We start from the raw sequence: 27203 nt of genomic DNA, 5'->3' as shown, positions 1-27203 counted from the left end.
CTGAAGGAGCTGGGGGACGAGAGGCGGGGTGGGCGGAAGGGGGAGGAAATCCCATCGCGGAGACGCCGGGCTGGACGTTCCCACCTCCTCCGACACTGTCAGGTCGGATCGGAGAAGGGTCACCGCCTCCTCCAGCGAGCAGGGGGGCGGAGCCCGGCTCAGGTGAGGCGACCCTGTCAGCACCAGCGGTAGTGGGGCTCGCGGGCGCGCTCACGTGGAGACCGTTGAGCTCCTGGAGGGCTGGGCTGTCGGCGCGAGTCCGCTCGAGCCTAGGCGTCGGGGCGCGCGCAGACGCGTACCGGTGACCCCCGCCTACCCTGCCCGTCTTTCTGAAGGGGTATTGTTACCCTCCGGAGCGGAGGGGCCAGGCGGGTGGGAGGCGGGTCCTTCTGCGCAGGCGTCCCCCAGGTCCCGACGCCAGGCTGTCTGTCTGCCGGGTGGGGCGGGGGCTCTTGCCCCCACGACTCTGCGGGCAGGCGACGTTGGTTACTGGGATGGGGTGGGAAAGGCCTAGGACCTATAGCCTGGCGGGTTAGCAAAGGATCTGCCGCCCTACGGGTTGGGGTCGGGTGGCTTCGATGCCCCCTTCCTGGGTCTGTGAGCGTCGAGGTTTCCTTTCACCAGAGCAAGGCCAAGGCGTTCTGGAATCGGGGACCGGCGGTTGACCCTGGAGGGGTGGAGCTAGTCTTTTGGAATGTCCCCGCTGGTTATCGAAGGACTAAACTGATTATGGGCATTTACTGAATACCCATTACTTCCAGGCTTCATGTTGGGAGCTGGGGTGGGGGGGGGGGGGCGGTGCAGTGGTAAGAACTGCTGTTGCCCCTCTTCCCCTTGTTTGGAGGACAGCTTCGTACATAAATGCTAACATCAGGCAGTGAATTAAGGAGGGGTGGAGAGTTAGGTTTTTACCTTACAAAAAAAGAAAAAAAAAAGTCAGCCCGCATTCTGGCCTGCTGGAGGGTACTGTAAGAAGCTAAGTCCTTTATAGGAGACAAATCCTAAATTTATTCGGAGGAAATTTTTTAGGGAAAAAAACAGTAAAGCCTTGATTACTAAGTAAAAGGCTCGGGTTCTGGGTAATTTGAATGAATAGAAGAAACCCCTCACCTTCGAGAATTGAAACAAAACTTCTTACAAAATATGTTAATATACTTTTCAGTTATAGTAAGTAGAAGATGTTACTTACATTGGGATCTGTAGAGGATGCTTTGCCTTTATCATTGATGATTTGTTATCCTTGTATGGACTGTTGTGCCTTAGATAATTAAAAAGGTGTGCTGGACGCCTAGTAGTCTTCTGGAGAATTTGCTCGTCATTTGCCAAAGTCTTAAGATTTCCACAGAGAGGGTGGTTGGCCTCAAGCCAAAAGAGCAGAGGTGGAGGGAAGAAACCAGGTGGAGAAAGAGGAAAGAATGTTAAGAACAGCCACTAAACCAAAGGAAGGCTTCCTTCCCACTGTTGCTCTAACCCTCACTGGAAATCTTAGCAAACTTGGGAAGACTGGCCTGGCCACCACTGACAGCTTGGTGACCTGCCAGGTAAGACTAGCTGGTTGGGGACCTATTCTGGGCCCGTGCGTTTTACTGAATAAATGAACCAGGACTTTTTAAGAGTTCTGAAATCAACTTGTTTGTTGTTTTTTTTTTTTTTTTTGATTTGCCTTTTTTCTCCTAAAAATTGTGTTAAGACGTAGTTAGCTGGGGATGCTGGCAAGCTCTATTCTGGTTAATTGAGGTATTTCTAGCAAAATTCTGAACGTGATAAGATTTGGAAGAAAAACATCTTAGAGTAGGGTGTTTCCTAAATTTAGAGGTCAGTGCTCTCAAAAGAGACTTTGTTGTAAGACTGTCACGAGAAGTTGAAGTCATTTTTAAAAACCACTTTGATACAAAATGCATGTAAATGTTTTAATATTAAAAGTACTGAGTATGAATTATACTAGAGTTCTTCAGTGTGGGTAAGACTTAAAAATATCTTCTGTACAGTGAGATATGACAAAGTTTGTTGTAGGGCTGACACAGAATCTTGAATCTGCCTCATCTTTTCCTTAGAAAGGGAAAAGAAAAATTTAAGATATTTGAATCAATACTGTTCTCCTCTGTCAGTTTGAAGCGTAGGTTTTTCTTTTGCTGTACTTACCATTTCTCAAATATGGACATTGTCTACTAGAGCCAGATTTTGCTAGTGTAGCAGGTGGGACGGAATGGGACATGACACTGCACCTTTTGTCTAAGTATGAAGCGAACTTCTCATATGCTAGAAGACCAGCTGTTTGAGCAAACTGCTGCCCTTAGAGTTGTTTACAGCATTTTCATCACTGAGCAGTGACGTTTGATCTCAGGGTCCAGTTGTGGGGGGTGCCTTTCATTTGATTAGTTATACACATATTTGCTAAAGGCTTTGATTTATCTTTCGTGCAGCTCAAACATATTAGGAATTGTGTGGGAGTACTGACTTCATTGTAATAAAATAGGCATGCTGTCCTGTGCCCTGGAAGGAAGTCACCGTGCACAGCTCACATCAAGGGGCTCCACCCCTCCATCTCTTTGAGGGCCGAGAATCTACATAAACTACTTGGAATTCTTCTGCACAGGAGATTTGACTCTTCTCTCCCCAGTATTTATGTGTTTGTGTATATCAGTATGGACCTATGGATATTTATTGTATACATTTGGGGTATAGTCCAGTACTGTTTTATCTTTTTGCTAAATTGTTCCACCTTTGGCCTTTGGGAGTTCTTTCTCCTGTTGGTCCTGCGTCCCATTCACATACATTATCGTGTTTGTTTGTTTGAAGCATTTCCTTACTTTCTGACACTGTAAGATACTGCAGGCTTATGTATTTTCTTTTTTTTTTTTTTTTTTTTAATTTTTTTTTTCAACGTTTATTTATTTTTGGGACAGAGAGAGGCAGAGCATGAACGGGGGAGGGACAGAGAGAGAGGGAGACACAGAATCGGAAACAGGCTCCAGGCTCTGAGCCATCAGCCCAGAGCCCGACGCGGGGCTCGAACTCACGGACCGTGAGATCGTGACCTGGCTGAAGTCGGACGCTTAACCGACTGCGCCACCCAGGCGCCCCTGTATTTTCTGCCTCAGTCCTAGAATCAGCCATTTTCCCAAAGAGCACTAGTTCCTTTTGTTAGAAAATGGTATTTGAATTTTTTAAAAATGTTTATTTGTGTGTGTGTGTGTGTGTGTGTGTGTGTGTGTGTGTGTGTGTGAGAGACAGAGAGAGAGAGAGAGAGAGAGAGAGAGAGAGAGAGAGAGAGAGAGAGACAGACACCATGAGCAGGGGAAGGGCAGAGAGAGAGGGAGGCACAGAATCTGAAGCAGGCTCCAGGCTCCGAGCTCTCAGCACAGAGCCTGACTGACGTGGGGCTCGAACTCACGAGCTACGAGATCATGACCTGGGCCAAAGCTGGACGCTCAACTGACTGAGCTACCCAGGTGCCCTTGGAAAATGGTATTTGAAACCAAGTTGTGGGCACCAGGGTGGTATTGATATACATTTTTTTTGTAATCTCTTTAATGTCTACTTTAAAAGAACACAGGTGTATTCTCATTCCTGCTTTTGTATTCAATTTGTTATGATACACTCTTTTTTAAAAAAAATTTTGGGGCGCCTGGGTGGCTCAGTCAGTTGAGCGTCCGACTTCAGCTCAGGTCATGATCTCACACTCCATGAGTTCGAGCCCCGTGTCGGGTTCTGTGCTGACAGCTCAGAGCCTGGAGCCTGCTTCAGATTCTGTGTCTCCCTCTCTCTCTACTCCTCCCCTGCTCATGCTCTGTCTCTCCCTGTCTCAAAAATAAATGAAAACATTTAAAAAAAATTTTTTTAATGTTTTAATGTTTATTTATTTTTGAGAGAGACAGACAGACAGAACATGAGTGGGGGAGGGGCAGAAAGAGAGGGAGACACAGAATCTGAAGCAGGCTCCAGGCTCTGAGTTGTCAGCACAGAGCCTGACGCGGGGCTCGAACTCACGAACCATGAGATCATGACCTGAGCCAAAGTCAGATGTTTAACTGACTGAGCCACCCAGGCACCCCTGTTGTGATATCATCTTGATTAAAGTATACCAAGAAAAATCCAGCATCACAGATATGTATTTGGAAAAGGGAGGAGTATTTTAGTAGCTTTTTCAGATAACTTTGGATAGTCTTTTCTGATACTATAACAAAACTCAGCAAATGGTATTTTCTTAAGTGGTTGGTTAGTTGCAATGTGTCATCTGAAACTGTATCAACAAAGTTCGTATTCTGTTACACTGAAATACATTAGTTTGTGTCTTGCACTGTGAACGCATTTCTTTATCCATACCTTATTTTTTAACATCACGGTTTATAACATTGGTCATTTGGGAAACACTGATTCACTGAGTTATGCAGATCTTCCAAATATTGATACATTTAGTATACAATATTTAAAAAATCACATTCCATTAGTACCACCAATGATCTCATTGGGTTTGAGCATTGGGAAGCTGTCAAACTCATGGTGACCAATACAAATTTTCCAAAATTCTAATTCTTACCTGAAAGCTCAAATTTTATCATAGGCAATAAATACTGTTTTCTTTGAAATGACAGGCTCATTTCATTCATTTTCAAGAGAATGAGTGGTAAATACTCAAGTCTGAGAACCGTAGTTTGTCAGTCATTGTTCTCCCAAGTTACAATGGTGTTCCATGAAAAAAGCAATTAGTTCAGCTTACAATTTGAAAGTTGCACGAGTATTTTTCCTTCAGACAACATTGCGTGGCAGTATGCAGCACAATGACTTCAAGTGTACTTTTCATTTCATCTCACATAATATTTAAAAAGACGTGTGTTCAAGAATTGAAACTAACAATAATGAAGGCAAGGGGAGATCCAGTCCCCTGTAGAGCCTGCATTTTGTAGTAGTGGCTGCGTTCAGCGCACACACAGCATCCTGGCCAGATTGATCCTGCTGCCCAGTTCCAGCTCAGGTGTCCAGCCTTCCCATCAACTCTTTCAGCAGCTTACTTTTATGCTTAGGTTAGCTAGAAACAGTTTCTGTTGCTACAACCAAGAACCCTGACTGGTACTGTGCTCAAGCTTTAAAAAACAATTAAAATATTTTTGGGTGCCTGGCTGGCTCAGTTGAGCATCTGACTCTTGATTTCAGCTCAGGTCATGATCTCAGGGTCATGAGATGGAGTCCGTCCGTGTCTGGGCTCCTCTCTGGGCATGGAGCCTGCTTAAGATTCTCTCTCTCAAAAAAAAAAAAAAAAAAAAAGAAGAAGAAGAAAGAAAAGAAAAAAACTTCTCTCCCTCTGCCCCTCCCTGCACTCTTGCACGCCAGCATGCTCTTTCTTTCTCAAAACAAACAAACAAACAAACAATTTTTTACAAAAGTCACCTGAAAAGTGATGATAGTCTTTGGTTCAAAATTGTATGCCTCTTTTTTAACTTTTCGGACCATGTGTGGTGATCATTAACATCAGTTTTGAGCATTCACGATCTAATACTTGCCATACTAGCCTTACCTACTTACTCTCCAGCCAGAATAGATACACTGCTTCCCCCCACCTCAAACCTCTTCCACTTTTACCTCCATCTGGAATGCATTTTGCATCTCATTTTATCCAAATGCAGACCTGTGCCTAGCTCTGTTGTCAGGGCCACCAAGAAGCTGGAAATAACCTTTGCCTTCTCCGAATTACCAAGCACAGTTATCTCTCTGGTGGCACTTAATGCTTTCTGCTTTGTTATATGGTTATTTGTATATGTCTTGTTTCCACCAAGCACCTTTGACAGTTAGGACTATGCCATACAGACCTCCACAGCACTTAACCTTGAACGAAGCAAGCACTTCAGAACACTGGATGAATGAATCTGTATACCAAATACACAAGTGCCTTCACGGGCTATTGTGATCTCAGGTTGTATAGCCCCTCGAGGACATGTCTCCAAGTTGCCGGACCTCTTTTGTCCCTTAGTGGGTCAGCTGTCTTTTTTTGCAGCTGTCAATGTGCAGCCGCCGCTTGCCCTCATTCTAGAATTGCTGTTGCTCGTCTTCAATCATTAGGAAACTAGAAAAACTTGAATTTTGCTTATTTAAAACAAAAGACTATGTATGTGAGCTCTTGAGGGACTTTCCTATGAGGAAATCTTTCATACGCAGGCTTTGATCTTTATTTTGGATATTCTGAGACTTTCTGGTTTTTGGCTGATTTTAGAGACCAGACTCTCAGGAAAATGGCTGTTGGGTAATACAGTGTCATATTTTATCTATATACAGTCAGAGCTCATTCAAAAGATAATTTATGGTGCTGTACATCAGGCACTTTGGGAGGGAGAAAATGCAGTCCCTGCCCTCAAAAAGCTGTCTTAGTAGAAAGAGCATTTTGAGTTTGTGCTAGGCATGTAAGTAGGGCATGAATACCTTTTCTTACTCAAACGGAATCATGAAGTTCTAGGTCAGCTAATCCCCAGGAACTGTGAACTGGAAAACAAGGTGGCAGAGCAGGGAGAGCTGGGGGGTAGGGTAAGATGGTGAGGGCTCTGGCTTTAGCTTGAGTTCCCCAGTCATGCTCACTTTTGGTCATTGATAGATGCGCTTTTTAATAGACCTGACCTGTCCAGTTCCGAAACCAGCCCCGAAAGAGCAGAAACAGATTATGAAATCAGTCCTGATGACAGATTGGGTTCTGGGGTTAACCCTGGGCACCTGTGTGCCCACCTGGTCCCTAGCCTTTCCCTACTTCCACTTAGTCAAATCAAGTGGAAGCGGGTTGAATGTTCTAGGACGCCAGGACTTGGAGCCCTGTCAAAATCCTAGACCGCTTGTCTGGGACCTTGCCTAGTTTTATTCTCTTACATTTATTTTTGTCTGTATCATCTTTAAAAGTGGAGGACAAGTTCTGTTTGGTTATTTTTCCAGATTAGGGATATTGAACAGTTAAGAATTCCTTAGAATGTCAAGACACTTCCTGCAGGTGGCAACTTGTGTGCAGGTCCTGCCTGGCGCACAGGCAGCAGGTCCCTTGATAGGGTGGCAGATGATATCTGAGTGTGGGTGTACTTTGCTTTATGAACTAAGTATATTATCGAAAAGCATGCAGGTAGGTCAATACAGAAGTCAAATAGTTTAAAATGTGCTATTAATGGGTTTGTTCTCCTAGAACACAAATGAACTTTTTTATTAGTCTAAGTAAAGCATTATTAGGAAAGTAAATCTATTGAGAAAACAGTCAGCTCTTGACTATTCATGTTAATGTAACAAGCAGTGGTGTAAGTGTATTTTCTTAATGATATTTAGTTTGGAAATTACTAAAAATCTGTTCCTGCAGATAACAAATACTGTGCTGTACACTTGCTGTCCGTCAGTTACAAATTGGTAGATCACTTGCTGTATCTCCTCCAACTATATAGACTCATATTGTCACATTTTAAAATCTTTTAGAGGCCTGAAGCTGTTTTCCTTGGTTTCAAGGCTTCAGTCAGCTTTTGCTAAAACACTACCTTCTCAGCATGAGCTCTTTTTATCACTTTTACACTGGGCCTCTTGAGTTTGCTAGAGCTGCCTGAGAGCTTTGAATAACCATGATCTTGATTCATGATTCTCTTCTATCAGAGCTGAGAGTAACAACTTTTATGTCTCCCAGACTGAATTTTTAAAATACCCCTTCTAGATCCAAAAATGTTTTCAGATAGCCATGTTATTTAGGTTTTTCGAAATTATGATTTAAACCTCATGTTTAACTATGTGACAGATCCAACATAAACTAGGTTAAGATAGAGGGGGAATTCATTGGCTTACGAAGTAGGAAGCCCTAGGGTGATGCCCCCTACAGTCACGGCTGGTTCCCAGGGTCTTAATGTGATCAGGACATTGTTTTTGGTGTTGGCTTCCTTCTCAGACAGGCAAAAATGGCCACCATCAGTGCTAGACTTACATCTACCTTATGACTTGCAAGCTGAGTTCAGAGAATGCCAGGGCGACTCTAATTGGCATGGCTTGAGTCACATACCTGTAAGTCATGGGGAGTGGCCAGATCTCCCTGGATTATCTGTCCACTCTTGGAACTCAGAGGTTTAGGGCAGTCTGATCTGCACCATATGCACTAAGAATGGATGAAAAAGTGATTTCCCCCAAAGTAGGCAGACAAAAAAAAAAAAAAGTTTCTTGAGCTAGGATTTGAATGTTGATTTGTGAGATGTTAACAAGTTTCACATTGTTCCAGTTATTTGTTGCCATGTAACAATTCACTCTGCAAACTCACTGGCTTGAAACAACAAAAATCATTTTATTATCTCTGACAGTTCTAGAGATTGGCTGGGCTCAGCTCTGGGGCTGAAGTCACTTTGAAGGCATCCTCACTGTGGGAGCAGGTGCCAACCTGCTAGACTTTAGCTAGGCTTCTTCGCAGCATGGCGGCTGGGTTCCAAGAGCAAGCCAGAAAGAACAGGGGAAAGATATGTTGCCTTTTGTGACCCAGCTCACAAGTCACACAGTGCAATTTCTGCCATAGTCATAGACTTGCCTGGCTTCAGGGGGAGTGAACACAGACCCCACCTCTTGATGAGAGGAGGGTCAGTGTCACATTGTAAGAAAGCATGCAAGACGGGAGAGCTTCATGTGGCCAGCCATCTTGGAAAATACAATCTGTTGTATACATTGCCTTACTTAAAGTGACTAGTTTTTATAAAAAACATGAAGTATAAAATAGGTTTGGGGTGCCCTTATGTTGACAGGCTCACTTTGTTGCCCAGTGTACCTGTATTATCACTAAGGAGCGCTCTGGCTTTCTTTCCACTCTCATTTCCTATTTTTAAATGATCTCAACCCACTTTATGTATAGTCATGTTTGGTGGAAAAATCAGCAACCAGCCTGTCGCTATAGAAGTAAAAAACAGAAAGACCCTTCCTCTTTGCTTCCCTGGCACAGTCAAGGGTAGGAGGTGGGTGGGTCCCTAAGCTCAGCATCTAAAAGCTCTCCCTAGAACTAACAGTGTATGATTTTTTTTATTGACTAGACTTCCAGCCAGTCCTCCTGTCTTGGCATCCCCTTCAGTCTGCTTCCCCTGGCACTCGTGAAGCCAGTTCCTGAGCCTTTGGGGAGGTAGGGGGCTTATATAGAAGTCAGGTTGTTTTGTCCATTGCTAGTTTAGGATTTAGCTCTCTGGGCTTGTTGAGTCAGCGCTCATTCATTTTTCTGCTTACCAGCTTCCAAAATGCCACTGATACTTCTTTCCCATTCTTCTTGTCCTTGTGGGTTTATACCTTTTAAACAGCAAATCCAGGGGTGCCTGGGTGGCTCAGTTGGTTAAGCATCTGAGCCCTGCGTCGGGCTCTGTGCTGACAGCTCAGAGCCTGGGGCCTGCTTCAGATTCGTGTTCCCCCCTCTCTCTGCCTCTCCCCTGTTCTCTGTCTCGGTCTCTCTCAAGAATAAACAAAAATTAAAAAAAAAAAAATTTAAACAGCAAATCCAAAAACTTTAGTGTCCGTTTAATGGGGTTTCAGCAGTGAGTGGGGGTAAATGCATGTGTGCGATCTATCACCGTCTATAGCTGGAAATCTTACCCACTCATACCGATTTGCCCCTTGACTTCCTTAAGATTGCTGAAAGACTGGAATTTCTTGGGAGCTTATTCTTTGTCCTTAGGGAATGCAGAATTCGAATTAACTTCTGCCGGATAGATATTCCGTCACTTACACACTGGGTCCTAAGTGTTACAAGGGTCAGTCCTATGAAGAGTGAAGGGGAGCCTATAAATAGCCAGTAGCTGGTCCCACGTGTACATGTGTCCAGGACCGTTAGCTGAATGGGCATTTGCTCCTCATTGGACAGGTTTTTAGTCTGTGTGCCCATGATCAGAAATATCAAAAGCTTTAAAAGGCCCAAGCTGGGCCATGCACATCTCTTTTCATCACACCCTCTGTGCTCTGACTTTGATTTCAGCTTTTCTAAGTCTTAACTCTTTCTTTGTTTTTTTTTCTGTAGGATCATGGATTTTCCTGGACACTTTGAACAGATCTTCCAGCAACTGAACTACCAGAGACTTCACGGTCAGCTCTGTGACTGTGTCATTGTAGTGGGGAATAGACATTTTAAAGCCCACCGCTCTGTACTGGCAGCATGCAGCACGCATTTCCGAGCCCTGTTCTCCGTGGCAGAGGGAGATCAGACCATGAACATGATCCAGCTGGATAGCGAGGTAGTGACAGCGGAGGCCTTTGCTGCACTGATTGACATGATGTACACCTCCACCCTCATGCTGGGGGAGAGCAACGTTATGGATGTCTTATTGGCAGCCTCTCACCTGCATTTGAACTCTGTCGTTAAGGCATGTAAACATTACTTAACGACAAGGACGCTGCCCATGTCTCCCCCCAGTGAGTGCGTCCAGGAGCAGAGTGCCCGCATGCAGCGCTCCTTTATGCTGCAGCAGCTGGGGCTGAGCATCGTGAGCTCGGCCCTCAATTCCAGCCAGAGTGGCGAGGAGCAGCCAGCCCCCCTGAGCTCGTCGATGCGCAGCAACCTGGACCAGCGGACACCCTTCCCCATAAGACGCCTTCATAAACGCAAGCAGTCTGCAGAGGAGCGGGCCAGACAGCGCCTCCGACCCACCATGGAGGAGGCCGCCATCGCTGACGTTACGCCAGAGAACGGGCCGTCAGGGGTCCACTCTCGGGAGGAGTTCTTCTCACCAGACTCCCTGAAAATGGTGGATAACCCTAAGGCTGACGGAATGACCGACAACCAGGAAGATAGTGCCATCATGTTTGACCAGTCTTTCGGTGCTCAAGAAGATGCCCAGGTGCCCAGCCAGTCTGACAACAGTGCCAGCAACATGGCCCAGTTGTCTATGGCCTCTCGTGCAACTCAGGTGGAGACCAGTTTTGAGCAGGAAGCCGCGACCGAGAAAAGTGGTTTTCAGTGTGAAAATCCTGAGGTTGGCCTTGGTGACAAGGAACACATGAGAGTGGTGGTTAAATCTGAGCCCCTGAGCTCTCCTGAGCCTCAGGATGAAGTGAGTGACGTGACCTCACAAGCAGAAGGCAGCGAATCTGTGGAAGTGGAAGGGGTTGTGGTCAGTGCCGAGAAGATAGACCTCAGCCCTGAAAGTAGCGATCGGAGTTTCTCGGATCCCCAGTCTAGCACTGACAGGGTAGGTGACATCCATATTTTGGAAGTCACAAATAACCTAGAACATAAATCGACTTTTAGCATCTCGAATTTTCTTAACAAGAGCAGAGGCAGTAACTTTAGTGCAAATCAGAACAATGATGATAACATCCCAAACACCACCAGTGACTGCAGGTTGGAGGGCGAGGCCCCTTATTTGTTGAGTCCAGAGGCTGGGCCTGCTGGCGGGCCCTCCTCGGCCCCTGGCTCTCACGTGGAGAACCCATTCAGTGAGCCTGCGGACTCCCACTTCGTCAGGCCTATGCAGGAAGTGATGGGCCTGCCATGTGTGCAGACTTCAGGCTACCAAGGAGGAGAACAGTTTGGGATGGATTTTTCCAGGTCCGGTTTGGGCCTCCACTCCTCCTTCTCCAGGGTCATGATGGGCTCCCCAAGAGGAGGAGCCAGTAACTTTCCGTACTACCGACGCATAGCTCCCAAAATGCCGGTTGTAACTTCTGTCAGGAGCTCCCAGATCCCAGAAAACTCTGCCGGTTCCCAGCTAATGATGAATGCGGCCACGTCCTCCTTTGAGAACGGCCATCCTTCGCAGCCTGGCCCTCCGCAGCTGACCAGGGCATCTGCTGACGTTCTGTCAAAGTGCAAGAAGGCCTTGTCAGAGCACAACGTCTTGGTCGTAGAGGGGGCTCGCAAGTACGCCTGCAAAATCTGCTGCAAGACTTTTCTGACCTTGACAGATTGCAAGAAGCACATCCGTGTTCACACAGGTGAAAAACCCTACGCCTGCCTCAAGTGCGGCAAGAGGTTCAGTCAGTCCAGCCACCTGTATAAACATTCAAAGACCACCTGCCTGCGCTGGCAGAGCAGCAACCTGCCCAGCACTTTGCTCTAACCCCGACCTCCTGAGATCACGCCGACGCCAGCCGCGGGACCGAGGCCATCATCTCCTCTGGTTGGTGGTTCACGCCGTCGGGGCGGAGGCTTCAGGCCGCCCAGTGGCTCCGCAGATTCCTGTGGCTGGTACGTGGGGAGCGAGTACGTGTAGCACGCGTGCTGCTGCATTTCCGAACGAAATGCACACTTTTGGAGAGGGACGTGGTCCCTGAAACCAAGTTCTTCCTTAGGGTTGAGTAATTCAGTCAGAAAGTAGTTTGTAATTGATGGTGTGAAAAGTGGCACATTTAAAAATTAAGAATTCAAGTGCAAAAAAATTTTTTTAGCAATTTTTGTAAAACTCTGTGAAGCATTTAATTAAATTTCCTATATCCTCTGAGGGGAATATTATATATCTGTACGGTGATGCAAAATGCACTTACGTGTAACCAGTGGCGATCTCGTGCCTGTCTGAAAGGAAGGCCCTTGAGGACACGCCTGTCCGCCACGAATGCTTTAAAGTGTATCATGAGCTAGTCCTAGGCCTCAGAAAGTACTGTATTTTAAATTTCCGTCTCATTTGCAGTCACAGACACTGCACTTTGATGGTGCTGACACTGGGTCCAGAGCGAGCGTTCTCCGGACCGTTAGGTGTACATACTTTTGAAAACATCACTGCTGGATAGATGTTTGAACAATTTTTCCTGCTTTTCAAAGCAGAGCTGTAAATGGAGTATGTACTTGTAGGGAGTGACAAGTGAGGTATTGTTTCTGTATGTGCTGTTTTAGTGGGGTCTTAACCAACTTGTGTCACATATGTTACAGCTCCATGTTTGGAAGTCAGAAAAGAGCTGGTGTTTGTCTTTGTTTTAATGGTGTGGAGTCCTGTTTTGTGGGATCTTTCATGGCGCATTTACCCTGCGCTCCATCCAGGCTTCGGGGGCCGGGCCAGCCTGACACATCTCACCCAGCGACAAGCCCATTCTCTGCTTCGCTTCTTCACACTCTCTTGCCCCGTGTGGCATCTTTCCCAGGCCTACGTTACTGTTTTTGTTGCAGACTAACCAAAAATGATGTTAACCCCCTCCACCGTGGGTTTTATTACTTTTATATACTGTAGTTTTAAAGTGTAGACCTGAGCTTTTACTGTTGTTTCCCCCACCCAATACTGAATGTTTAAAATCCAAACGTAGCAGTGTTCCCAGATAACTCTTTTCCAGACTCTGTAAGAGAGCTGGGCAGCCCAGAGCATGGCAGTCACCAAGCAGCACCAGACACTGAGGAGACATCTGGGCCACTGCCCGGGGCCTCTCTGGGCCCCAGGGCCTCGCTTTCCCAGCCCCTCCTGCGCTGTCAGGGCTGCTGCTGGCACCTGTGTTAGGTCGAGCCCTGGCTTCTATGCCTCGAGGGGGACGTGCCTCTGTAGAGCTCATGAAGTCAGTGTAATTCATGCACGAACAGGAGTTCAGTTTTTACACAGCTCTTTTAGAGACACCAAACCATTGTGCATAATCGAGAGAAATCCTTCCTTTGTTTAGCAAGCTAAGTACGTGTAGCCTGAAACAATCGGCATGGGTTTTCTCCTCTGAATCTAGCGTGTGCAGTTACACACCTGTCTGTGGATAAAATCCTAACGTTCAGAGTCGGGCTCAGCATCGACCTGTGAACTGAGCCCCAGGGAGAAAAGCCAAAAGAGAAACTTCTGTGATTCCTCTCCTTTCCAGATGTGGGAAAGAGACCGTCGGAGGATAGGGGATCACGTGTGTGTGGCTTTTGTCAGCGGTCTTGATGTGAGGAGGCTCTACATCTACCCCTCTACTTGACGTGGGGACCGGTGTCTTGTGAGGACATTAACCTTGGGAGGCAGGTAGGTCAAGGTGGAGCACAAGAGAGGCCCTGCCTAGGCCCAGGGAGAGGAACCGGTAGCAATGGGGAGAGCAGTGCCAGCCTCCTTTCCCTTCCAGCTTGAGGAGGAGGTGCCAGGAGGCTGCGCCCTCACCTCAGCTCAGGCTTAAGTGGACTTTGCTTTAGGGCCTGTCTCTGACACAGCGGCTGGAGCCCTGTCTCTCCACTGCTAGATGGAATCTGGAATCTCTCATCTACCTCTTAGTCGGTTTCTATGTGTGAGAAGCAAGCTTTTGGGCCAGTGTCCTCATACATGCTGTAGAACTTAGAAAATAATTCAGAGGTTCCCTGTAAAACCAGTCTCAGGGTTCCTATGATCCGAAGTTTCTACCTGAATTATAACTGGTATTGGGTACCTGGATTTTGATTGGTTAGCCTTAATTAGAGCCTGGCGTAATCATTTCTGGTGATCAAATCATAAAGTTCTTTCAGGGCACCCCTGTCAGTGGTGCTATGCTGGTCAAAATTTGAGATTTTGAAATAAAAAATTTGTCACATACATGCCTCTAACTAAACGTGTTCTTTTTCTTCACTTAGGTTACTAAGGTTGACACAAGACAGGGAAGTAGTATGGCTTTCTCTGCTAACGCTGCCTTGACCGGTACTTTTTGAATAAAAAACCCAAACCTCCTACCAAACACTCCTCACGCGGTCACTCACAATTATCGGTCACTCCCCTCAGTTCAGTCCCTCTGCGCTCCCTGCACTCTGCCCGTCTTGGAGGCGAGGACATGCGTGAGGCTTTGTTCTCCGCACACCCTGCCCTCCTCTTAGCCAGCCTGCTTAATCCTGTGCTTTCTGCCGCTCCCTTACCTGCCTCCCAGGGTGAAAGCTCCGTGTGCCAGTTTGGCTTGGCGGGGAAGAGCCGGAACCTGATTCCTCCAGCAGGAGCGGGGCTGTGGCCATGCAGGGGGCCTGGCCTCAGGAGGAATAAGCAAGGTGGTGATCAGAAAAAGGGCATCCACCTGGGGGTGGGGATGGCGGGGGGGGGGGGGGGGGGGTGGGGGGGTGGGGGGGTGGGGGGGGGGGAGATGGACAAAGGGAGCAAAGTGTGAAGGTGCTGACACTCATTTTAAAATAAAAATTAAATGCACCTACCTCCAATTATTCTTGACCCTAAATTTAGAGTGCTGTGACCTCACCCAGTTCTCCTTGCCATGTATATTGGCTTTGATGGTCTAGGTATCGGCCTGAAGTGCCATGATCACTGCTGGGCTCTGGCTGTCCCACCCTCAGTGAGGGACAAGCAAAGGAGCTGAGCAGGAGATGAGGGGTAAGGTGTTGTGGAAAGGTTCTAATAACTCACATGTGGCGGTGGGGGGGGGGGGGTGGTGAGGGCTGGGGGCGGGGCGGAACCCACAGGTCACTAGATGTCCTGATTTTAGAAAGGGAAGCAGGTGCTCTGGTTAGCTTCTCCCAGTTACAGGACCACACAGTGTCTCAGACCATCATTTAATAGGATCACATACTTTTGGCTCAGACGATTCCAATCACGAAAGTGGCAAGCCCGTGTGTCAGCCCTGGTCTTCATTCCGCAGGATCGGAACAGATCAGACTTTCTCCCTTGGCTCCCGTCCTGTGGGCCCAAATGAAGCCTACGCCCACTGACAGACTCCAAGGGCACCGCTGGCCTCCTGACCCTCCGGGACTCCTGTCTGGCTACAGCTTGAGTTCACTGGGCATCGGCTCCCCTCTCAGTCCAGCCAGCAAGTTGTTAGCTGCCAACAGGGACATGGTGTTTCGGGTTCCGTAGGTGGCACTGCCAATGTGGGGTAGGATCACTGGAAAGGAGCAGAGGAGAGGGAGGTAAGAAGGGTGTTTCAAGAGCCTTAAAGCGGGCTCTGCTTTCCCTACCAGGGGTTGCCAGTGAGAAGAATAGAGAGGACCTGCCTTAGTGGTCTTTGATTTGCCTACTCTCACGTGCTGCACTCCCGTGGGGCTGTCGGAGTAACGGTATAGGGACTCGAGGCTACAGAAACCCAGATGCGAGGGTGGCAAGAGATGTGTATCCTAAATTTGAGGATGTTGAACCCAGAAGGGGTCTTGGAGCCTATCCAGACCCAGCCCTTCAGATATCAGATGGTGAAACGAGGTGCCAATTCAGCTTGGGGGTTTCAGCACTGGCCATCCACACCTGTGCCCCTGAACGTGGTGCCACACGGTTTCTCATGTACACAACTAACTAGAAGAGGAAATGGTGCACAGACCGGCTCCCTCTGGCCCCACCCACTGCAGAGCAAGTGAGGTCACTTGTCCTCAAAGAATGCCTTTCAAAAGCAGCACCCAGGGCACTGAACTGAACTCCCGGGCCTTGCGGGGATGGGACAGTCTCAGCTGTGGGCAACAGCCCAGATATGACAGCCAACGTTCCTCCTTTTAGCCTGGAGTGGATGCCGGGGCCAGGTTTCCAAGGGCTACGATAATGAGAGCATTCCCTGTGGGGAAGCAGCTAAGAACCTTCTCTTTGGGTTCCCATTCCAGAATGTAAATAAAGGACAGGGACTGGCTTAGACCCCACGGTTCTGTATTAGTCTGGAGACAGAATCCACGCCAGCTACCTGGACAGAACCTACTATAAAGAACGTTAACCAGGTATAAGGGAACTGGAGAGGCTAAAAAGAGAACACTGAGGCAGCAGTTCTCAAAGCGTGGTTCCCATTTTTTTTTTAATATACACCCACAATTCAATTTGACTTTTAAAGATACTGATACACAGAAACAACAAGCAAGATGGGGAAGGGTGAAGAATCAAGGCTAAGGAACAAAAGTAACATGAGATCTCTAAAGACTTCAGCGGGTATGCAGGATTGGATTATTTTGGTTCTTAGAAAGCAAAATCTAACTCAAGCTAATGTAAGTGGAGATCAGATTTTTCAAGAGGACTGGAGAGATCATGGAACATGTAGAAAACCCTATGGTCAGCAAAAATCAAGGAGACGGACATGGAGAAAGCCCAGCTGAAATCTTCTCTTTTATGTTTCTAGAGATCATTGCACCGACTCCTGTCGAGTTTTCAAAGGCTCGGAAAGGAATGTTGCACGGGCTGAGCTTATGCACTAGTTGACTGAGATGAAGGACAACCAGAAGACGGACTTTTATCAAAACGCACACATGTGTCTTTCACATTTTAGATGTGCATGCAATGTAACTTTTAAAAATCCTTAACTCCTGTTTTGAGCCTCCATTCAAAGGAGCACTGGTGTGGGAGCACATGAGAAGCACGTATTTTCAGGCCCTACCCCAGACCTCCTGGAGCAGAAGCCCTTGGCCCAGCACCCTGTGCTCGGTCAGTCCCTTCAGGTGACTGAGGAATGTAGAGATTTAAGAACCACCGCACCAAGGTATCCCAGACGGCAACCTGCAGAAGCCTTGACCTCCCTGGGCTGGGTGACAGGGAGAGGGTGGGACCGTGTAAAACTTAGGACGCTGAAGGAAGGGCCCCTCTAGCCCTGCCACTCAACCTCTGTGGCCTGCGTCTCTGAGGCAGTGCAGCGGCTAAGCCGATGCTGGGAAGACTGCAAGCCAGATTCGCTGGCCACCGCAAGGACGGCTGCCGCTGGCCAGGAAGCGTTGCCACGTGCTGCTAGCAGAGACAGACACGCGGGAAGGCAGGAGGAAGCCAGGTCCTGCCACCTCCCGGCTGGCAGGCCCAGCAGAAACGGGGTGTGCGGCGTTCCAGCCGCCGCATCACGAAAGCGGAATATCCAAGGGTAGGTTTGGAGCCGAGAGACTGGCACGAGTTACAAATATCAGAATTGCAATTACGTTTTCAGTTTCTCACCTTTGCACTGGTCACGGCAGTGTATAGTAACAGGTCTTACCCACGCAAGCTATGGATGGAAGACACGCAGTCACACCCTTCTTTTCAACAAGTCCACCCCCCACCCCACCACCTAGACTCACTCCTTTAGGGACAGAGACCTAGATGCACATGCCCAAGAGGCCCTCCCCTCGTCACTATGTGCCAGTGTCACCAGCAGCATAAAACACGTGGTCCGGGGCGTGTCCCTCTGCGCTCGGTACTGCTCACGGCGGCTTTGCACGCAGCACCTCCAGACCACCCCTATCTCTCCTGGGGTCCTACGTGACTTCGCATCGGGAAATTGCCGTTCTCACCACAGTTCTTCAGAGTCAGGAGAGGGTGGTTTGTCGGCAGCGGTTCTGGGGTCGTCACATCCAGTCCAGCAGCGGCAATCTGCCCGCCAGCCAAGGCCTGATACAAGTCGTCCTGGTTCACCACGTCTCCCCTGCGAATGACAGTGGTGACGTGGGTGCCCCGGAGCTTCCTCCACCCAGGCCTCCTTTATGGCAGAACCACCCACAGGACACATTTTCCCACTGACCAGGCACCCTCGGCACCGACGTTTAAAGGAGGAAGCCTGACAAGACACTTCCTTACAGTAAGTCTCTGCAGTACTACTGAGAGGCCCAGGCCTATCCCTTTGCAGCCGTGTGACCTCGGGCAAGCGTGTCACGCTCCTCTGGAAGACAGGGAGAGCACAGCCATCCCCAGGTGTGCGTACTGACCCATCGCTGCAGGGACAGGGCCCGGCATCAGCATTCCTGTGGGGCCCCGTCCAGGTGTTTGTGATCTGGCTGGCCCCCGGAGCGCCCACTGAGAACCACTGCAGCATGCTCGTGGGCACATGCCTACTGCGGGCAGAGACGCAAGGATACTCCTCACTACATCCACCCATGCGGGCAGCCTCCCCCCCGTGACCGGGCCACCGAAGTAAAGAAATTGTGGGCTAGACGCTTAGACTGCACACGAAGCAGTGTCCGTGCAGTAAGAAAGAACGCAGCCCCCCGCGTGGTATTGGGTATGTGCAGGTGCTCAGTGAATGGAAGCTGGGACGCTGTCAGCCATCAGCATGAGCCCTGTGTTCCTGCAGGTCCCGCTCCCCTCCAGGTCACCTCCTTTGTGGCTGAACGTTAAGAATTACAGGGGCCTCTGCAGTGGGGAGCCCTGAGGGGGCCTCACGAAAGCCCTCCCTTTGCCTTTATTTGCCTCCAAACTGACTTAAGCGGGTTCATTTAAAAAAAAAAATTTTTTTTTTAACGTTTATTTATTTTTGAGACAGATAGAGACAGAGCATGAGCAGGGGAGGGGCAGAGAGAGAGGGAGACACAGAATCTGAAACAGGCTCCAGGCTCTGAGCTGTCAGCACAGAGCCCGACGCAGGGCTCAAACTCACGGACCGTGAGATCATGACCTGAGCCGAAGTTGGACGCTTAACTGACCGAGCCACCCAGGCGCCCCTGACTTAAGCAGGTTCAAAGGGCACCATCTGGGAAGGGGATGGAGTGACAGAGAGGGAAGGTCTGCCCCCACATGCCCAGTGGCCTGAAGGCACCCTGGGGACACTGTGACGAACCACAATAAACTGGGTCTGGGTCTATGTTCCCAAGCACAAAGGTTCAAACCGTCACTGCCTCAGACGGGCAGACCTAGGCTCCGTGTTGTGGGTGATCAGCCTCTGAAGGGCTGTTAAGATCGTTACGTCCAACTCTTTGTGGTAGAGAACACGGGCTGCCCAAGGGTACCTAGTTCCTCGCCGCTATCAGGCCTCCACTCTCTGAACCAACACCACCCGTGCCCAGCCCTGAGCAAGGCTCGGGGTGCTGCTGGGAACCAGGCATGCCAGGCCTGCTCCGACCAGCATGCTGTTCTTCCTCCCAGCCTGGGGCACTCTCTTGTGGCCTTTACTTACTTCTGAGTGGCTGGTGGGTTGGTTCATGGAGTGGCAAGCTGCACCTGTGGTCTCATCGACAGCCTACGGGGAGGAAAACCTTGGATCACAGCAGCAGGGGCAGCCCCTCTCCAGGCTCGCTCGGCGCCCCAGAGAGGTTAGACGGCCCCGGCATACCTGCTGATGTTGACAAACACGGCTGTCTTTTTCATCTGCTGGAAGAAGTCCTTGTTGCAGAGTCCCTTGGTTGCAGGCGTTAAGGAGCAGGCCACAATGATGAAATCGGACTCGGCGGCCAGCTTGGGGGTGGACACTGGGGGAGAGCAGGGCTCCATCAGACACCGGGTCCCAGGGTGGAGACAGCAGAAGGGTGGGAGACCAGAACTGGTCCTCGCTTCCTTCTCCAGAATTGGGAACTCCCAAGAAGCTTCCTGAAGGCCTTGTCTCTACCTGAACACCTCTGATAACTGTATAAAGTCGACAGCCACTGGTGGGATCCTGGTGTATTACAGCATTCATCCAGCCCCTGGTCTCACAGATGGGGAAACTGAGGCCAGAGAGGGGCAGGAGCTTGTCGAGGTCACACAGTGGGACCTGGGTGCCTCTGGCTTTTACCACCTTCAAGGCCCAGTGTGCCAAGGGGGTGAGGAATGGCTAAAATCCAACTGCCCTCTGTTCACCGAGCTATGTACCTGCCAAGGGGCTGCATCCACCGGACACAGGCTGGGGGACGGGGCTCACCAGTTTATTAAGAAAACGTGAGTGAGAGTTCCCAGCAATTCCTTACATCTGTCACCATCCTGCTGCTTGGCCCAGACATGGCCAGTGGTGACAAGGAACTCTGAAAGTGTTCCTGGAGAGTTCTGGCATGAAGAGAACTCACTGTGTGGCCCGGATAAGTCCCTGTGCTCTCTCACCAGGCCTGTGTCCAGAGGCAAGCAGATCAGATAGCACCTGAGGGACACCGCAGGCCCTAGACACACCTGGAGCTCCCATACTCTGCCCCCAAAATGCTGCCACTACAGGAACAGACAGACCCCCCCCCCCCCCCAGACGGGTGCAGATAGGGCTCCTATGGAAACCAAGGCTATACTTACCAAACTCGGCCTGGAATTCTGCTGCTTCCTGAGGCCGGGGCTGGCGCCCTGTGTATAGAAATTTCTGGATGCCGAATGGCTTCAGACGTCGAGCGATGGCCTGACCTGGAGGCAAAGAGTGTCCTGGCTTGTCCCCAACCCCTGAGAGGGCAGGAGCAGCACCCAACAGCTCCAGAGCCAGGGAGCCCCTGGGAGGTTGGCCCTTTCATCAGCTCCCCACATGAACTGGTCCTGCCCCATGAACCAGCCCCCAGCCAGCCCACACTGCCCCCAGGGGGACAGAGATCTGGAGGCAGCCCCACAGCTCCTCTGAGGCTGTGGCTGGCTTATGCTGTCCTCACATGGTCCTGGTCCCCTGCTAACCTTCCCTGAGAACTGGACCTGGCATCCCAGGAGTGGCCTGAGCGGTCCCCTCCCTTCCTCTGGACCCCTGCTTCTGTTAACATAGCCCAAGACCTCTTATGACTTCTCGGTGGCACCGCCCAACCGCCAAATCGCCCCAAATCTTTAAGACATCTTTACATGAGCTGCTACTTGGGCTGCTGGATTTTCAGAATCAGAAAGTGCCCCAAAGTTGGTGGGTTCTTCCAACTCCATCCTCACCCTCACCTCTGTGCCAGGCAGATGCCAGAGAACCAGTGACAGCTGCCTGTCTGGCTGAGCACAAGCCTTCATGCCAGATTTCTCTAAGCAGGAGCCACTGGAAGAAAACAGCTCTGTCGCGTCTGCAGACTCACAGGTAAAGCTCGGCCCACTGGACCGTCTGGTTCCTGAGTTAAAGCTTTATGAGTCAAATGCCTTCCAGACAGGCCTGGGGGAGCGCGAGCTGTCCCACAAGAAACCCTCCTAGAGGCCCCAACCCCTCCGTCGTCGTCATTGTCACCTTCATCTGTTCTGCATGGAGCTGTCATCGTACAGAAGCCTGACGCTTACAGCTTGCTTCTATCACCTAGCGAGTTCTTAACAAACTCCTGTTTTTGTTTCTTCTGTTTTTTGTTTTTGCCTGTGTTTTACAAAACTGTGTCTGTTCATTAGATGTTCCTTCTGAATGCAAAGTGCGCTGGGAACAGCCAGTTATGGCCACCCTTTCCAAAGGACTGTCAACTTCTAGACACAGGGCGCCAAAGACTCAAACCAAGCCAAGGTTGCTGGAGTGGACAAGTGGGTAGGTGGGAACCTCACCTATGCGCCCCAGCCCGATGATGCCGACAATGCTCTGCGTGAGTCCATAGCCACACATCCACAGGGGCTTCCACGAGGTCCAGCCACCGCTGTGAGGAGAGGAGGGGTCGGTAAGAGGACCCCACCTTGGGCAAACATGAGGGCTCACTGTGAACTCACAGACCCAGAACCCCAAGGGGGAGAAGATCCTTCTCTCCAGGTCAAAGGACACACAGTAGCATGAATTACACCCATAGCCACTCAGCACTTTGGATAAGCAGCCGAAAAGACTCTTTCTTTAAAGCCACTGGGGGTGGGGCACCTGGGTGGCTCAGTCGGTTAAGCGTCCGGCTTCAGCTCAGGTCATGATCTCACAGTTCGTGGGTTCGAGCCCCACATCGGGCTCTACGCTGACAGCCCAGAGCCTGGAGCCTGCCTCCAATTCTGTGTCTTCCCCTCCCTCTGCCCCTCCCCTGCTTATGTACTTGTGTGCGTGCATGCTCTCTCTCTCAAAACTAAACATTAAAAATTTTTAAAAAAGATAAAGCCACTGGGGACACAGAATCCAAGGCCTGGAAGGGGTCTTAGAAGTCCTTGTCCCATTTTTCAGATGGAGAAACTGAGACCAGAAAGGATGCCCCAAGGTCATCCAGCCAGGGCAGAGGTAGAAGCAGCAGGTTGCAAATTCGGGAGCTGGATTCCAAAACCAGAATTCTCAGCACCCCAGGGAAGCAACACAAAATAAAGCCATAGCCGCTCCCCGCCCTTGCCCTGGGTGGACAGGGGGATGGCGCCTGCCTTGAGCCACTTCTGATAAGATGTCGACTCCCTGGATAGGAGGGTGAGCAGGATGTGAGCGGGATGTGAGCGGGACGTGCAGCACTGTGTCTCCTCAGCCACCTGCTGCCCCTGCCCCAGCTGCACCCCTGGGGCCCTGCGTCTGCATGCCTGCTGGCCTCCCTGCAGCTGGAATGCCTGCCCCAACTCTGGACACGCAGACACAAGTCCCTGACCCGAAACCTTCAGGCCAGGGTTTTGAACTTTCAGTTTTCAGAAAGGCTGTCTGGTGCATGTGCAACATTCTACACAACACCCTCAGCTCACGATCAAACACATCGGTGTATCTGCAGCAAAACATAATGAGTGTTGCAGCGCCTGGGTGGCTCAGTCGGTTAAGCGTCTGACCCTGGATTTCAGCTCAGGTCGTGATCTCATGGTTCGTGAGACCAAGCCCTGCGTCCGGCCCTGTGCTGACAGTGTGGAGCCTGCTTAGGATTTTCTCTCTCCCTCTCTGCCCCTCCACTGCTTGTGCTCTCTCTCTCAAAATAAATAAACTTAAAAAAATTAAAAAAAAATAAAAACATGAATGTTTACACGGAGTGAGAGAAATAAAAATCATTAACAGCCTCCTGTCATGTCCAGTCAGGTTTTGCTACCAAAAGGCTTATGAAATAACCTCCAGCTTCAGAGCTTTTGGGAGTCCTGCATCACGAGCAAGGATGGTGGACCTGTCCCTCTAAGTGCTCAAGAGGACGCCACTTCTTGTGTGAAGCCTCTGATCCACACCCCTGCCCCTATTCCTCGCCAACCAGGCACAGCTGATCTGTCCCTCCCTTATCCTCCCCTCTCACGATTTCCCTTCCGTGCCACGATTCCCCCACATTTCTCTTCAGCTCTGCCCTGTACTTCAGGGTGTTGGCTGAGTCTGTCCCCCCCGGTAGATGGGACACAGCTGGGGGCGGGGACCACATCGGGGCCTGGGTGACACTGGGTGCTTAGGAACCAGCTCCTGAGCAGAGCCAACTTTCCCCTTAGGGGTTCACTCACTTCCTCACTTCCTCGATGGCTTCTGGCAAGCGGCGACAGGTGGTGAGCAGCAGGGAGACGGCGAGTTCTGCTGTGGCGTCTGTCAGGACATCTGGGGTGTAGCCCACGCGGATGCCACTATGAAGCAAAGATCTGGTGGCAACACAGGCCTCAAGCACCTTCACCAGTTTCTACCTCTGGGGCATCTCCAAATTGCTGCTCTGCTCCCTTTCTGTGCTGCCCACCGGGAAGCTCTGAGTCGTAAACGGGCCCTCAGGAACGGTCAGCCCTCCTTCCCCTGGTCTCCCACTGGGGGAGGGACACGAAGATGGAAGATCAGGGCCCAGAGTCTGGGGCAGATAACTACTTGGCCTTTCCGAATCTCCTCGTCTCAAGAGGGAAGGAAGAATACCAGCCTCTTCTACTGCAAGGGGTTGTAGTGAGGGTCAAAAACCACACTGAGTAAGAAAGGGTGCTACCTCGCGGATGTTACCTGCCGTTCCTGACCATTCGGGCTTATCGTAACTGACCCGTGCTCCGTGACAGATTTTATCGTCGGCCACCTCATATCCCCACCGAAGGGTTGGAGGGATATGAGCAAATAAATATTCTGCTCCCCTTCCGGCTCTGGGGGTCAGCCCTCACCCCGGCCCCCGCCAAATGTGCAAGCTGCGTTTACCGCTTCTTGATTTCGTCCAAAGCCAGGTGGTCAACGCCCACGGACATTGTGCTGATGACTTTGAGATTGGCTCCTGTTGTGCAGAAAAAGCATCATCTATATCTTTCCTCACGGGATTCAAAGCCACAACACTGGAGATATCACAGGGCCATCTGCTTATTATTATTTTCTTAGGATAAGAGGAAAGGCTGACATCTCGGTTCCTTACCTAAAATTCTGAACAGTCTTACTCAACAGATTTGACAATCCTCCTTGACTGCTCAGTGGTGGCTCAGGGACGTGAAGCGGCCTGCCCCAGTCACAAGCTGCCACGTGGCAGAGCTGGGGTTTACCCAGGGGCTTCTGACACGAAGGCCTCCACTCTTACCCACTGGACTGTTCCCCCAATGAATCCTCCAGTCTCCACTGACCACACCTGGGCCCTGCTGTGGACACTTCTGAGGCATCCACTGAGAAGTGGCTGCGGTGTGACCCTCTCACACCCTCTCCATAGGGCACCAGAGAGCTGCAGGGAAAGGCTGGGGCACGGACTGACTCACCACTGATTCGTGAGGGCCTCCTCCCATCCAACAGCCTCTGAGTCTGAACCTTTCCTCAAAACAACTACATAGGCTGACATTTACCTGGCCCAGGGCTGAGACCTGTGTCTGGGGTTAACACATCCTGGGCACCTGCTGGAGCTTGGCACTGAGACGGTACCTCCCACAGGATACAAATGAGCCCAGAAGGGACAGGGCCTTTCTCGAGATCGTAAAGCAAGGCTGTGGCAGGGCTAGATGAGGGCCCTGAGTCCCAGCCAGGAGAGGAGCAATGCCTGGGCCAGAGGGAGCCACACACAACGGTTCCCTCTGGCCTAGCACAGCAGCGAATGCCTTCAGAACTCAGAGAGGTGGCTGCAGACCTGTGTGGGAAGCCAGCCGCAGCAGATCGGGTGCCCTGCGGGGCCAACACACCCTTGGAATCCTCCCCAGAGTGCACACACCTGCGGCATCCAGGAGCCTCTTGTCCACGCGGTCAGTGAGGAGACAGAGTAGGCCGTGGGCCCCGGCCACACCTCGCTCCAGCTCCTTGTCGGGGATTGGCTCATCCGAGTCCCAGTGCTCCACCTGGCAGCTGAAGACCAAAGAAAGGCCTCTCAGAAGCAGGGGAGCCCCCAGAGGCCCCCAGGCTCCCAAAGGCCTCCCAGGGCTGCGGCTCCCTTTCAAAGAGCCTTCTGCTCGCTCTGGCCTCGGGCTGCCTGGGGCTGGCCGAGGAGAGTCAGGGTCAGGTGTGTGGCGCCCTCAGAACTGTCTCCAAAGGGTGGCTGAGGGTAAAGGGCTGTCACAGAGTAGAGGCCACCAAGGGCTGACAAGAGCCTAGACTGAAAGGAGAAAGTCACGGGGACAGCTCTCAGCTCAAAGCAGGGAAGAGCTTTATCACCCTCACCGGCCTCTTGGCGAGGCGGGGGTGGGGTGGGCCGGCACCACGTGAGGCTTGAACGTCCTGTCCTGGGAATCCATGCAGCGGAAAAGTCTCCTACTTGTACTCTGCCAGGAAGGACAAGAGCAAAGCGATGCAGCGCGGAGGGGTTTTAGGGCACACTCCCACGGCAGCTCGTGGGCCGTGGATGTGTTCCCAGTGGTGCTACCCAGCCTCCCAGTCCTTGCCATTTAATTCGGTGCAGCCATCAAGTATGGCAAGACATGGGAGGGCTGCTGGCACCTCCCAGAACACCCTGCTGCCAGGCCAAGCCCCGGCATAGCCCACCTTTCACCCTCCTCTCCATGGGCATGGCACCCAGTGCTGAGCTGTGCGGTCTACGGCCATTACCACCATTGTTGCTTCTGCCTCCCCCCATTCCTGCTCAGTGCTGGGTCCTTGACAGGTCCCCAGCAAAGCTTTTGTTGCACTGAACAAAATAAATAAATCTCATTTTCACATGTCACTGGGTCCCACCTTCTCCCTGCCTGACACTGGCAGGGCAGACCTGTATGACGGAGTACAGTAAGGCAGAGCTGAGTTCAAATCCCAGCTCACCGCACCAGAGCAGTGTGACTTTGGGTGAGGCACTTAACCTCTCCCAGTTTTCTTATCTGTAAAACAGGAATTACAGTACCAACTCCACAGTGTTGCAAGGATTGAGTTTATGCATAGGAAACACCTGAAAAACTGGCATGCAATCTTCAATTTAAGGGTCAGGAAAGGCCTCTGCCAACTGTCCAAAGAGACCAGGCCAGTGACTGCTAAGGTCCCTGACCCTGCTAGGGTCAAGTTTCAACAGCCTGGATCTTGCGTCACAGGCGGCCTCCCCTCTCCCCAGGCCTTTCCCTTCACCCGCACTGCACGTGCATGGGAATTGCAGGGTCTAGCGTCACTGCAACAGGCTCAGACAAGGCTAGGCCGTAGAGAACTTTTTTTAAGCCTCCCCAAACTCCACGACCGGCCCCGCCCGGCACAGCTTGGGAAGTCCGGCAAGCGCAGGGTCCTAGCTCCCCCTGGCCCCTGCCCCCCCGCCCCCCCGCCCCCGGTCCTCCGCACCAAATACAAGTGGGGGGTCAGGAGGCCGCCCCAAGCCCGCCCGGGCGCGCCTAGAGACGCTGAGTCACCCTGGGTGCGGGGTGCTGGAGATCCGCGGGGGGGGAGGTCCCGGGCTCCGCAGCCCCTTCCCTGACACCACCCCCAGCCCCGGCCCGGGGACTCTGCGTGCCGCGGGGGCTCGGGGTTCTTACTCTGCGGCGCGGGCGAGAGCGGCCCAGCCCTCGGGGGGGATCCTGCGGGTGACGAACACCTTCATGAGTCTCACTGGGTTCATCCACCTAGCAGCCGCGCGACGCTGACCGGGACCGCCGGACCGCGGGACCGCCGGACGGAAGCGGGACTTGACGAGAGAC

General features: G+C 50.9%; 2 protein-coding genes across 8 annotated transcripts; one reads left to right on the top strand and one right to left on the bottom strand.

The window, feature by feature from the left end:
• Nucleotides 1-79: 79 nt before the first annotated feature.
• On the top strand, nt 80-14399 carry ZBTB5 (zinc finger and BTB domain containing 5). Of its 3 annotated transcripts, none has more exons than XM_042963939.1 (3): nt 80-162; nt 9977-12142; nt 13720-14399. In XM_042963939.1, exon 2 carries the CDS (start codon nt 9981-9983, stop codon nt 12012-12014), a length of 2034 nt encoding a protein of 677 aa, XP_042819873.1. In that variant the 5' UTR covers nt 80-162; nt 9977-9980; the 3' UTR covers nt 12015-12142; nt 13720-14399. The 3 variants fall into 3 exon arrangements, with proteins under 3 accessions (XP_042819873.1, XP_042819875.1, XP_042819874.1); XM_042963941.1 differs by lacking the exon at nt 80-162 and adding an exon at nt 308-337; XM_042963940.1 differs by lacking the exon at nt 80-162 and adding an exon at nt 1354-1541.
• GRHPR (glyoxylate and hydroxypyruvate reductase) lies at nt 302-27203 on the bottom strand. Of its 5 annotated transcripts, XR_006210437.1 has the most exons (12): nt 27042-27203; nt 25316-25446; nt 24334-24406; nt 23676-23792; nt 21870-21958; nt 20688-20792; nt 19768-19903; nt 18017-18147; nt 15370-15681; nt 14714-14820; nt 1190-1329; nt 302-466 (listed from the first exon to the last, which is right to left on the bottom strand). XR_006210437.1 is itself a non-coding variant. In XM_042963942.1 (9 exons), exons 1-9 carry the CDS (start codon nt 27122-27124, stop codon nt 15560-15562), a joined length of 987 nt encoding a protein of 328 aa, XP_042819876.1. In that variant the 5' UTR covers nt 27125-27203; the 3' UTR covers nt 15339-15559. The 5 variants fall into 5 exon arrangements, 1 of the variants encoding a protein (XP_042819876.1); XR_006210435.1 differs by lacking the exon at nt 302-466 and having other exon boundaries at nt 1284-1359; XR_006210438.1 differs by lacking the exons at nt 302-466; nt 1190-1329 and adding an exon at nt 8325-8409.

This window comes from Panthera tigris, chromosome D4 (assembly GCF_018350195.1).
Source record: "Panthera tigris isolate Pti1 chromosome D4, P.tigris_Pti1_mat1.1, whole genome shotgun sequence".
Classification (NCBI taxonomy): domain Eukaryota; kingdom Metazoa; phylum Chordata; class Mammalia; order Carnivora; family Felidae; genus Panthera; species Panthera tigris.
This window is presented reverse-complemented; position numbering and strand designations above follow the sequence as displayed.